The following is a 12932-nucleotide window of genomic DNA, read 5'->3' as shown; positions in this document are numbered from 1 at the left end:
GAACAGACACCTGCAGTGAATGGCACAAGATGCTGTCCCTGGTCTTCGGCAGCTTTTCTAGCAAGAGCTGACTGTCCCCTCCTGGCTCTCCAATCTGTGCTGCGCAGAGCACAAGCTTTTTTTTTTTTTTTTTTTTCCGTTTTTTTGCACCGGTCCTGGAAGCACTGGAATACCAGGTCAATGCATGGAGTGGATGGAGCACGCTCCGGTTCCACCACCCAATACCAAAAAGAATCTGCTCAATATAGACCTCCTATGGAGGACATATCAGAGACAATTACCCTGGGGAGCTCGCCTACGTGGTCACGCTGCTTCCCCTGCTCCTTTATGGCTTAATACAAGCCACAGGCCAGGGCCATGTTCTCCTCCCAGCGTCTTAATAGTTCACCTGCTGCAGACCACAGCAAGAGATGCTGAGCTGGTTGTTATGTTCTCTGCCGAGCGGTCAGATGCCTTTTATGCTGACCTCTTGGACAGTTGGGGAGGAAGTGAGAGAAAGAGCAACATGAAGCTTCCCTGACAAGGGGGAATACAGCTTCACTGTGTTGTACAACCCGCCGTGCTGTGCAACCCTCCCAGCCCTCTCCTGCAGCAGGCAGGTGAGTGCCCGTCGCAAGAAGGTGCCTTGACAGGGGCAAGGATGACAGCAACATGCACCACATTAGTCACGGGCACTTTCACTTTCAGCTCAGCAGCATGTGCATGCACCCGGTGCAGGGGGGAAGCTGGGACGGGACCAAGGACTCTGCACAGCAGAAACCAGGCAGGCAAAGCTGCGCCCTTTGGACTAGAGTGGTTAAGGGACACCAGTTCTGCAACGGGCCACATAACAGGGGACAAAGTGGCCAGCTTCACATCTGGCCACCTCGGCTGTTCCCCTCCACCTGGCCCATGTAAAAGTGGGCTGACTTATGGGGAAGCTGCAGGTGCCGGGAGTTTAAGACCTACAGTCTACGTGTGCAAGTCACATTGGTCTGCGTGGAAGGAGCCATGTCAAAACGTAGCAGGGTCCCCTAAGCCCCACTGCTGGGGAGCAGGAAGGCAGCACTAGAGGGCTGCAGCCTGGTGCAGGCAGCCGAGGTAGGGGCAGCTGCAGGAGCAGCCGGGGAAGCTAACGACAGGGGCCGCGAACAACTACATGGGAGCGAGCAGCAGGGCCACAGGCAGGTCAGAGGGCAATGGCTGCAGCCCATTAGAGCAGACTCAGTAAGAAAGGGGGGCCAGAGGGCACATGACTGGAAGGGGTGGAGCTCAGGGGCTATAAACCTTGGCTGCTGAGCCAAAGCAGCCAGTTTGGCCCTGGTGCTTGTGGTGGGAAGAGCTCCTGAGGCTGCTAGGAGCCAGCCAGTGCAGGGGTAGGTGTTGGCAGGGCTCGGCGGGGGGGCGGGTTATGCTTCTTGTAAGTGCATTACCCACCTGCAAAGCCAGTGGTGGACAAGGGGAGGCAGGTGGCCGTGAAGGGCTGAGGGGTGTGACTCCCTGAGGCTGGGAGCTCTGTGCAGTGGGGGTGCTCTAGCTAGTGCATCCAGGGCCTGGGCCACGTCGCTGCATGGGGGTCGCGAGGGCCCTGGGAGAGACTGGTAAGAGGAGTGGTTAAATACAGAGACTTTTTTTTCCCCTCTAAGTACAAAATACTGGTTTGCCTAGGATTACAGCAAGCTTCAGTAGAACAAGGCTTATATGTAACACCTGCAGAGTCTCTAAATTGAGACCCAATGACTCTGTATAGCAGTGGCGAGTCTCCAGTCCTAAGCCGTGCGTTCCTCGCAGTAGGGCTGCAGGAAAGGGCAGCTCCTGTCTGCTCGGGAGCAGAGCAGCAGAAAGCTGCCATTGTTCCTGGGGTTGTTCTCTATGCACGTGACTCTTATACAGACCTCAAATAGGTGTGTGTCATGACCACTAGGTAAGTCTTGTCTTGTGCTGGGGGGAGTTTCCCCTGGTAGCAAGTACTGTAGCTGTACATGGGGGGAGGGCGGGGAGAAAAAAATCCCACCTCAGGCCTCGTGGTAGGTCAGCCTCTAACTGGGGGTCCTGACTAGAGTTCAAGTGGCTGGTAGATCATGTCGCCCCTCGCCACATACCACTCCTATATTCTCATCAGCAGCCTTCAAATGGCCTTGGAAGGTCAGCACCATCATCCCCTTTTACAGACAGGGAAACTGAGGCACAGTGAGATGAAGTGACTTGCCTATGGTCATCTAGCAGGTCAGTGCCAGAGCCAGGAACAGAACTCCTCATGCAAGGACAGCCCACTGCCATGCCCATCTGGAAAAGGCTTCAACAGTTGTCTCATCTTGCTGTCGCCCATCTGCTATTCCAATCCTCCCTCCATCACATAGCTGCGAAAACCCTCAAGTTCCAGCCCTCCTCCACCTCCGGGCCTGAGCTCTCTGCTCCAGAAGTCCAGTGAAATAGACACAGAGCAAGCTTGCCTTCTGCTTTAATTCAGCAAAGTACAGAGCAGCTGAAGAGATACCTGGTACCTTTTGGGAGGTCTGGTGGGGGATGGATAGCGGCCCATAGAAACACCTAGCTGGCAACTGAGGTCTCTGTGTGGACTCAGACTGGTGGAAGGGCACTGGGCACATCCTATTTGTAGGTAGACGCTTTCTCTGTAACCTGCAAAAGCAGAACCTTGGTAAGCACAACCCAGCCACATTGTGCCCTTGCATGGCAAAGGCTCTGGCTCTGGCTCCGGCTCGGCTCGACCAAGTGGATTTTCAAGCTCTGTGCCCATGCCAGGATGCGTGTGCCCTGCCCCAGAGAAGTCTGTGTAATTTCCAAATAAGGACATCTGCCAAGGAGTTTTTTCTAATGATGCTCTAACACAAGCCTCGGCAAATGCTCTGATTAGCAATTCCTTGTTCCTTTCCACTGTCTTGGAAAAACTTTAAGAAAAACGTCCAACATGCCTGAGACACCTTTTAATGGCAACACCTGCTCAAAGATTAAAATGTGCTGTCCCCTGGTGGCTGCTGAAAGGCTGAACTTGAACTTGCTGATGAACCTCTGTGAAGATACCATTCTTAAATGAGACATAAAAAGGCCCTCCCTGCTGGTAAGAATCCAGGGTTTTATCTAGTTGCTACCCCTGTGTCCCACTGCACGGGGCAAATCCAGCAGCCAGGTTTCTAAGAGGGCCTGTACTAGATAATAAAGAGCAGTGGGACACAGCTCATGATGCATCTGCTTTACTGTGTGCTGCTCTTGCGTGGCACGTATGAGGGAGTACAGGGAGACACTGATCCCTGTCCTGGATTAGTGATATTTCTATGCTGTCAAGCATGAAAACTGCAAGTTTCATCTCTGTCTTGCAAATGCCAATGTGCTCATCCTTGCAAAAGCCTAAAGCATTTCTTGACTCTTCCTGAGCTACTTTGCCAAAAGCTTTCAGCAGGGAGCTTCACTGAAGCATCACTAGGAAGAAATGGGAACTGAGAGGTACTTCACGTCCAGGGTAGCTTGTGGGGTTGGGAGTGTGGGTTACAGCCCAAGCTTCGCTTTAGCTCAGATGGACACCTATGTTCCCTGCAGTGAGGATGCAGGCTGAATCATCTGAGTGCTGAGTCTGGGGACTTCCCACGGCAGCTGGGAACTGTCCTACAATGGATACAACGGGGAAGTATCCTGGAACACCTTGACACAAAAACACAGGATAGATGCCCCCGAGGCAAGTGCAAAACAGTAGTGCAAATTAGAGGTAGGGCTTGCTTTGCAATGGATGTACGCAGCTGTGGATACTGCTCCCTTAGCTTAACTGTGCAGTGAAATCATACCCTCTGTCCAGACCCAAAGACCTGTTAGACCCACCCGCCACGTTATCTCACTGGGTACATTAGAAAGAAGTAAGTTAGGACACTTTGAGGGGACGGGGGAATTGGGAGCAGAACTTCTATCTCTACTGAAATACACAGTGGGGTAAGAACTCTTCAGAGGGATAACGTGGGACTGCATGATGGTCTGTTTTGTGTACTTGAAGCATGAGGTAGGCATCTTTTCTGAAGTCGTTAATCTCGCTTTGATTGTATTCTTGTTTCCTACCCTGCTGTATTATTGTATGTTACAACCATCCAGATAAAATCAAATTGACCATTATATAGGAACAGAATGCAACTGGCATGAAGTAGAATTTTAATTTAAAAAAAAACAAAACAAACAAACAAACACCCAAAAAACTGAGATGAAAGGGAACATTTCCAGAGAGAGAAGCCAGACAATAACAGGAAAGTAGCAACGAGCTAATAATGCACGGTCATCATGGTTACAGAAACTTACTGGAACAGATAACCTAGCTGAAGACCTGTAGGATCTAGATGAACAAACTGCATTTTGTTTTACATTGAAAAGTTTTTGGATTTAATCAACTTTAATAAACAATGAATATCTTCCAATAAGTCTTGTTTTTGCAATTGTTGGGTTATTAGAGAGGCTTTCGCCCCAAGTTCATGAGCCTGAAATGACAATAAAAAAGATATAAATGCCATAAAGTTGTTATAGCCTTCTCTCAACAGGGAGTAAAAACAGATGTTTACGGTCCTATGAATGGCCAGACTACATCAGACCACTGGCCCAAGTGGGCCACACCTCCTGCTTCAGGGGAAAGCATAAGAAACCTTGAAGTGAGCAACTGTAGAGGAATCTGCCCCATATGGAAAGCTTCTTCCTAATCTTAGCATTCAATGTTTTGTTTATGCCCTGAAACAAAAGTTTTTATATCCCTCCTAAAAAAACACAGGACAAAACTCTGCTGATGTAACCAGACAGCGCTACACTAACTGCAGCACAGCTGAACCAATTTGGACTCGCACAGACTCTATCCTGGATGACTCTTGTGTACTAGAATTATCAGTCCCTTCTGATGCAATTGTGGGTGCTCTCGTTATCTTCATCAGTGTCCAGTCTCCTGAACTCTGCTGCGCTCTTGGCCTCAGAGGCACGTAAGCTTTTGTGGACAGCAGCTTACTGTGTCAGAGGCTTCATCAGATGCTGATGAAGGAGGCTGTTGCCTGTGAAAGCTCATGCCTCTCTGAACTAGTTAGTCTCGGAGGTGCCACCCTGCCCTACCTTATGTTTGACTTGGACCTCTGTAAACATAGCAAAGTGTTCAAAATGTCAACCAATAATTTCAGTAGACTGAATCCTTGTTTACATCATAGAAAAGGCATATTTTGGACCCTTCTCTTCCTAACTGCATAATTCAATCTGCACAATGAAAGAAGAAGAGTGGCCAGTAATCGGGCAATTAGACTGTATAGTAAGGCATGTGCAAGTGAGCAGAGTTAAGACAGCACAGGCAACTTGAACCTGTAGTATTATAACTTCTTAGTGACTTGATTTGCAACCAGAACACTTCTGCATGTGCTAATTATTTTTAAAAATAACTTCGTAGGTACTGAGAGATCTTTCTAATATGGTTCTACTTAACAGAATATATAAAAGTTATGCATTAGCTCAAGAAGGAATTCTTAAGTGCTTTGTCTGAATAAAAAAGGTTTAACTTGCCTTTGGTAAGTCCATGGTGAAGTAATGAAGCATTGCAAGAGCATGCAAAAGGATGGCCATCTTATCAGGCTTGTGTTTTGGGGCCTGTTCTCTGATATCTAATATTGCATTCAGTATTTGACTGGCTTCAGCTTGCTGGGCCTCACCTGCTTTGAGAATGCAAATATTTTTATGCTGGACATGGTCACAAAAGAAGGCATAAATAAAATGATCTAGCTGTCTCTGTTCCATACATCTAGGCAACTATCCCACACTTGCAGAATCTGAGCTCCCTACAAATTCTCCATTCATTCATAACTGTATCTAATGGTCACTTTCAGCGTCATATTTTTGCAGTAATCTGTAACAAATGGAACAATTCTATATAAAAATACAGTGAACATCAGCCTGTCCGCTCGAAATATTACAGAGCTATAGATGTTCAAGACAGAAAAGAAAAGATACATTTCTCTAATCCAGGCCTGTCCAACATATGGCCTGCGGGCTGCCATGCGGCCTGCCAAGCTGTTTTCTGAGGCCCCAGGTGCTGCAACGGGAAACCACCCCTTCTGCTTCCCCCAGCCCTTCAGCAGCTTCCTAATGTGGGGGCGGTCGGGTCCTTTGGCCCGCCCACTGGGTGATAAAAAGCTCATGATCTGGCCCCACGTTCAAATAGGTTGGAAATCCCTGGTCTAATCCATCTCATCAGTGCAGGGCTATGACAAATGGTAGACTTGCTAGTATTTTGTACAGCCTCATGTATCTAGTGGGGGGATTTCTATGACTATTGTAGGATTACTCTACAGATGAACACAGAATATACTAGGGTTCATCTGTTTAAGGAGATAAAAGGCCATATACATACCTATGTAAGATGCAATTCCATTTTTTTTATTTCAGTTTAAATCCATTAAAAACTAAATAAGAAAAATGTAAATAATGAAATACTTTCAGTGGAAAATATTTTTTTTAATACAGTAGTATTAAAACCTCAAATTTCTGTGGTTATAGCTTAAAGAAACTTGACTGAATTTGGCTTAAACAAATGTCATGTCCTTAAGAATTGCCTAAAAATAGATAGTGGATAAGATACAATAGAATCAAAGGACTCCATATTGGCTGAGTAAGAATAAGACTGAAAACTGTATTTACTTAGAGGTTCTTCACTGGCTTCCGCATCTCCAGCTAATATATCAATTTCTGTTGCAGACTTGAGAGTTTGCGACTGGATTTGAATCAACCTACTGAAATGGGCATGCCAGATATCAGTTGCCTATTAAAAAGGAAAGAGAATATTAAAAGAATATCATATGATAGTTTAAAGATACCAAAAAAAGTGTGTTCTTGTCTTCTGCACAACCTAGTTTTAAATGAAGCCTGTGATTGGAGGGCCTTAACTATTCCATTTCTACTAGCTCTCAGGATGCTAACTCTCTTCGTGATGTGCAGCTCAACAGTCCAGGGCCTCAGGATGTAATCACAGTTCAGTTTTGCTACACATGCATCTGATCTCTGCTGCAGGGTTTTAGCTGGCCTACCAAAATAAATGGGGACCAAACAGCCTTAATGCCATGTTTTAAAAAACGCTGACTCTTCTCAGAGCTGTCATAACATTAACAGGAGGTCAGAAACATGCAAACACCTGAAAAGAGTGCGTAAGTAAGTATCTAACCTCAGAGTACAGTGAGTCTGCAATGTCCATTTTGTTCTGGCGAAAGAAAACATTAGCCATGTGGAAATACCCTCCAGAGGTATTGGTATCATGAGTTCCAAAGGCACAACTGGCAAAATAAATCTGAAATGCAAAGGAAACATAATAATATATGCTTAGTATTCATATTAAAAGAAATCTTATTAAAAAAAATATATGTTAATTCTTACCCCCCTCCGCCCCAGTTATTGATGCATTGATTACATGATGCATTTCACTCCAGAGGAGAATGCCATTAAAGAGAATCTAATTACTCAAGAGGCAAAAAACTTCTGCCATGTTCCCAGATAGGAACATGTCTGGAAAAGAATACTCTTAAGCAAGACTAGAGACGGCTAATTTAGCGCCTAATCTCCTGTGCTGAAATCTCTCATCAGAGGGGAGAGACCATGGCCACAAAATGCTGCATTCGAGCTACACTAAACTAGCGAAGAGTTCTGAAGGGATGCTTCCTACCCAGTGAAAGTTAGAGCTGCCTCTAGGCTGAAAACAGAAAGCCTTTACTGACTCCCAGACAGGCCCCCAACACCACAGCAGCCAAAAGGAAGTGGTTGCAATCTTCCCTAATATATCTTCAGACTAAAAATATATGGCTGAAGCTTATAACTGAATAACTCTGATTCCTGGCCATGTTGAAAATGTAAAGTGGGTATAAAATGTTACTAAATTAAAATGGCAGTAGTCTGTTATACCTGTATAAAACAGCGTGCATACCAGAGAACTGCACAGGAGAATCTTGGTCAATACTCTGGCAAAAATAAATAATAAAAAAATGGTTGATGAAAGAAAGAGTGCTTAGTTACCTAGTAACTGATGTCCTTCAAGGAGATTCACAGATTCTGGGGAGCAGCTGGGTCGCGCTGACCTCTGCTTTTCATAGCATTAGGTACATATCCATTCTCCCTTGCAACACTGGAAGCTTGGACAAGAGAGTACACTCTTGATCCAATTCTCATTAAAGTTTTTAGCAGGGAACTGGATCTGATCCTATATACTCCAGATTGATTTCATACAGATCCCCCTCTACTCTGAAGAATGAAGGAAGGGAGGGAGGAGTATGCATCTGTATTGACCTAGTGCTGAAGGCCATTATTAGGTAATTAAGCTTTCTTTTGTATTTCTCCTAGCACTGATAGCATATTTATTCACTTTTAGAGAGATTAAATAGCAGTAACAATCACTCTTGAAGAGATGTAATCTGACTACAAGTAGTAAAATGTTGCAAGACTACTCTCATAAATTATCACAGCAAAAAAAAAATTAAGGGAAAACATTATGGAACTAGTTAAGTATGATACATTGAAGTCTAATTATTTTCTAACATGCTCCTGATAAAGAAATAGTAGAACATGGTATAAAATGGAGAACACAAAAAAGTGATGAATGTTAATAAGCTCCTAAAACAAAAAGAGTATGTGGAAGAAATGCAAAATACAGGGAAATGTATATTATTATAACACAAGCTTTAATAACTACTGGCATGCATTGTCTAACATGCTTACCTAAACAGCCTAGGTTTTTCTAAGGCACTTATCACCATTGTGCCTAAAATCTATGGTGCAATCTGCAAACAAGGTTCTCTGGGTAAAGGTGGTATCTTTTATTAGATCAGCTAAATAGCTGGAAAACTTGTTCTTTGCGAGCTTTCAGGCACAAACACCCTTCTTTAGGCAGAGGGAGAGCCTACAGTTGTACTGTGCTCTCTTGGATAGAAGCCGTATCCTATCCAGGAGAGCACAATACAACTGCAGGCTCTCCCTCTGCCTGAAGAAGGGTGTTGGTGCCCAAAAGCTTGCAAAGAACAAGTTTTCCAACTATTTAGTTGGTCTAATAAAAGATATCACATTTAGCCAAAGACCCTTGTCTGCTTATGTCCTTAGACCAACACAGCTACAACCAACACCCCTGAAACAACAAAGTGCAATCTAGCTTTCTGATGGGATTTCCTAATACTTTTTTTACAGTGGCTATGTAAAATTACTAGAGTGAAATCTTTAGCAGTTCTGTATTTTAGTTGTCTTACATCATTAGCTAGGTGATATAAAGACTGCTCAAAGTCTCCTTTAGCAGCATAGACAAGACCCAGGTTACGATGCAGTTTAGACTGAATGGCATTAGTGCAGTTGGGAGTCTTGAGAACAATCCACTGAGCCTGAGAGAGGTATTCATCTGCTTGGGTAAGATGACCAAGACCTGAAATTACATGTAGAGGAGAAGAGTAAGACAAATGTTCGCAGAAGCTACAGAATATTCCTCTTCTATTCCATTCCAATACTCAGACCAGGAACTTCAGCTTGCAGTAATATCACATTTTCACATGGGCCCTACTTCCCTACCTACACTCCGATTAGATACCCTTTGGACTAAGTGCTCAATTTTCAGATGTGTCGCATATCTACAAATCCAAGTGAAGGCAATGAATGCCACGTATGAAGTCAATATCTCCAAATATCAGATCCAAAATGTCTTCAAGTTATGCAGAATGACTAGAGACTTGTATTTTTATATCAAGATGGAATTAACGGTAGGGCTCCTTTGTTCTTTGTTTCTCCAAGTAAACACAGATCTTGGATCTGACCCTTGCCATGATTTTTTTTTTTGGCTCTGGGGGCAGAAGTGAAAGTAGGCAGTGCTGCATCTGCACAAGCTTTAGAACATGCAAGCAAATGAAGCCATCACCTATGACACTGATCTGTGCCTTCTGTGACTAGAAAGAGAAATTTCCAGAACCCCTTTTAACAGTGAGCTTCAAAGTCTGGATGTGTAGACTGTAGCACAAATTATTTCTTAGGCTATCCCCAGATGAGGCGTGCAAAATACTCCTGAATGCTTTCTCAATCAGAAAAAATCAGACTCATGGGCTCAGGGGTGATACTTATCTTCAGTGCTGATGCCAGGCCATAAAAAAAGAATCCTGTTGATGACAATGAACTGGAGTTTTTCCTGTGTGGAAAAGTGGAAGTTGTGCCCCACAGGTCAAGACACCAAACCAATCTCATTTCAGAGGGCAATTGCAATGCTGAGAGAGCTTTACCAATACCATAGAGCTTTATGCTTCAGAACTGATTGAAGCCAAAAAAGTAGAGAATACTTCCTTTCTGGGAATTGGAAAATAATGGAAAAGTTTTATTTCTTTTGAACCAATTCTGAATTCCTTCCCCATGTCCCTACACAAAATAAGCTTGTGACTTCATTCCTCAGTATTTCATGGGAATGTCCTTAAAGATGAAGAGAGTTCAGGATGGTGTTGAACTTTGGTCTAAGAAGTTCTTGATGAATGCCATGGCAGATATTGGGAGAAAAAAATAAAATTAATTGTCAGTGAAACTGACAACCTCACACAATTTCTTTGGCTTTGTAAATATATGTGTATAGGAAAACTTCTACTGAATATGTGCGTGTACACTGAGCTCACTGGAAGTCCTTCAAAGACTCTGTTTCAGTTTTTCACTTACTTTCTGTTTCTAAAGTTACTGTTCTGTATTTATCATCAATACTTTTTCCTTCAGCAGAAAACTTACCAGTGCTAGCTTCAGCTAAGATGAGATAAGCAGGCACTAATTTCACAGATTTTGAGCCATAAATACTAATGCTGAAACGCAGTGAATGTAAAGCTGCAGGAATTGCTTCTTCGTGTTTTCCTTCATATAGAAACTTCTGGGCCACTTCATAAGTAAGGTCAGCTATGTACTTCTATGGGGAAAAATAAGTAATAGATGCAAGTGAGCACAGGATGAATGAAAATATTCTCCTCACATGGAAACACATCACTTTCTCTCTTACAATACATTGCTACATAGACTTTCAACAGTGTTTTTAGTTTTAGTGTTATCAATACCTAATGGATAAAATTTGGGCCCTTCACATTTGAGACAGGTTTCTATTGCTCACTGTCAGATCCTCCATTATCTCATCCCTAAATGGAGGGACTGATGCTTACAGCTTATTAAGGCAGGGGTAGAAGGACTTCCTCAGTAACAAGGACTAAAGTGCACACAATTTAATGCATGTGAAAAGGCTGCCATTTCAATCTCCAAATATTCGGAATTTGAGTCGGTCCCACTTACGTAATACACACACAGGCTTTGTTACAGTGATCCCTGACCCCGTGACATTTGGAATGCTACTACTTCAGTACCCTTTACTTGCAGTGACCTTTGAAAATGAAACAAAGAGCAAAACAGTAACCATCCAGACTAGATTCAGGTGAAGATGTTCATAGCAGACTAAGACAGTTAGGTGTTCAATTTCCATTAAGAGTTACACAACTAACTCTCTCATGCATTTTCAAAATGTTGGTCATAACGTGAAAGAGCAGCACTCTTTTTTTCCCATCGGACATTGCACACCACTGAGAACTCTCTCCTCCGGATATTAGCAAGGATTATTTAATAGGGCAGCCACCTAGATACTAGTGACTGCCACATAAGCATACATAAAAATAGCTATGGTATCCAGCACATCACTGATATTCGTCATGGTAGCATTCTTGTTCTTTTAATTTCATATCTGAAGCATTTTATCTATTGCTGTTTGATGTTATGGTTTGAAGCAGTGGGCAGACCGAGGGCTCTTTTGTTTTATTTGACTTGTCATTCTAGTAACAAAATATGTTTTGGGGAATGTGGTTTTACTTATCCACGTTGTAATACAGCTGTTACATTTTGGTAAGGCACTTGGATGCTTCAATCACACAACAGCAAACATTAAATTTAAAAAGTCTTATTGATCAACTGGCTCTTTTTCCATGCTCTAAATGCATCAAAATATAAGGGGAACATTCTAATAATTTTTATTGATAATTCCTAGGTGATGTTCTTTGTGTTGTGCGTACCTGCCTGTGCAGCAGCTGTTCCATACCATGCTTCCTTTCTTTTTCAGAACTGAAAAACTGTAATGATGTACGAACTGGAGTCAGCAACTGGCATATTTTCTCATGGATGCTATCCCAGTCGGCTTTTTGATGATCTGCATCACTGGTAGTACAACGGGGAAAACATGTTTTAACTACATATTCTTTTACTGAATTTCTACTACATATTCTGTTATCCCTCCTTTAGTTTCTCTTGGATTTTTCACAGAAGGGAGTGCTTACTTGTAACATCAGTCTGTAATAACAGTAGGTTGCAGTACTGCAATATTTTAAAATAGAAAGGCAGGACTCTTCCCTCAGGACACTGATGAAAGTTGTTAGGACAGAGCCGGGCTGTTCTCAGGGGGGCAAGATGACAGGACAAGAAGCAACGGGCTCCAACTGCAGCAAGGGGAGTTTGGGTTAGATGCTGGGAAGGACTTTCTCACGAGAAGAGCAGTGAAGCATGGGGACAAGCTCCCCAGAGAGGCAGTGCAGGCTTGTAAGACCCGGGCAGACAAACCCTCGTCTGGGATGATGGAGTCGGGGCTGGTGCTGCTTGGAGCAGGGGGCTGCACTAGATGTGACCTCCTCTTTGCAACCCCCCTGCACGGAGCTGAAGGCTGCTATTCAATCCCCCTCGGTCTTCCCTTCTGCAGTCTAAATCAGCCCAGGTCCCTCAGCCTCTCCTCTCAGTCCTGTCCCGCAGGCCACAGCCGCCTTCCCTGCCCCCGTCGGACCCCGCCGCGCGTGCGCACATTCCGTCTGCGGGACCCCAGACGTGACCTCCCCAGCGTCGGACGCAGCGGGTCGGGGTCGGCGCTCACCAGTAGTAGGTGACGCCGCAGGCTCCGCAGCGCAGCTGGGCCGCGGCCCCGCACAGCTCGC

At 44.3% G+C, this 12932-nt stretch overlaps 1 protein-coding gene across 1 annotated transcript in view; it reads right to left on the bottom strand.

Annotated features, from left to right (window-relative positions):
- Nucleotides 1–4332: 4332 nt before the first annotated feature.
- The window catches only part of ZMYND12 (zinc finger MYND-type containing 12), a 15744-nt gene continuing 7144 nt past the window's right edge, over nucleotides 4333–12932 (bottom strand). Inside the window, exons 3-10 of the mRNA XM_019541719.1 lie at nucleotides 12872–12929; nucleotides 12027–12168; nucleotides 10714–10885; nucleotides 9216–9385; nucleotides 7154–7276; nucleotides 6634–6754; nucleotides 5503–5651; nucleotides 4333–4451 (exon numbers count right to left, since the gene is read on the bottom strand). Coding sequence (XP_019397264.1) covers nucleotides 4335–4451; nucleotides 5503–5651; nucleotides 6634–6754; nucleotides 7154–7276; nucleotides 9216–9385; nucleotides 10714–10885; nucleotides 12027–12168; nucleotides 12872–12929 — 1052 coding nt within the window. The 3' untranslated portion in view covers nucleotides 4333–4334. The remainder of the gene's footprint in view (nucleotides 4452–5502; nucleotides 5652–6633; nucleotides 6755–7153; nucleotides 7277–9215; nucleotides 9386–10713; nucleotides 10886–12026; nucleotides 12169–12871; nucleotides 12930–12932) is intronic.

Source organism: Crocodylus porosus, unplaced genomic scaffold, assembly GCF_001723895.1.
Source record: "Crocodylus porosus isolate Cpor-Errol unplaced genomic scaffold, CroPor_comp1, whole genome shotgun sequence".
Lineage (NCBI taxonomy): Eukaryota > Metazoa > Chordata > Crocodylia > Crocodylidae > Crocodylus > Crocodylus porosus.
This window is presented reverse-complemented; position numbering and strand designations above follow the sequence as displayed.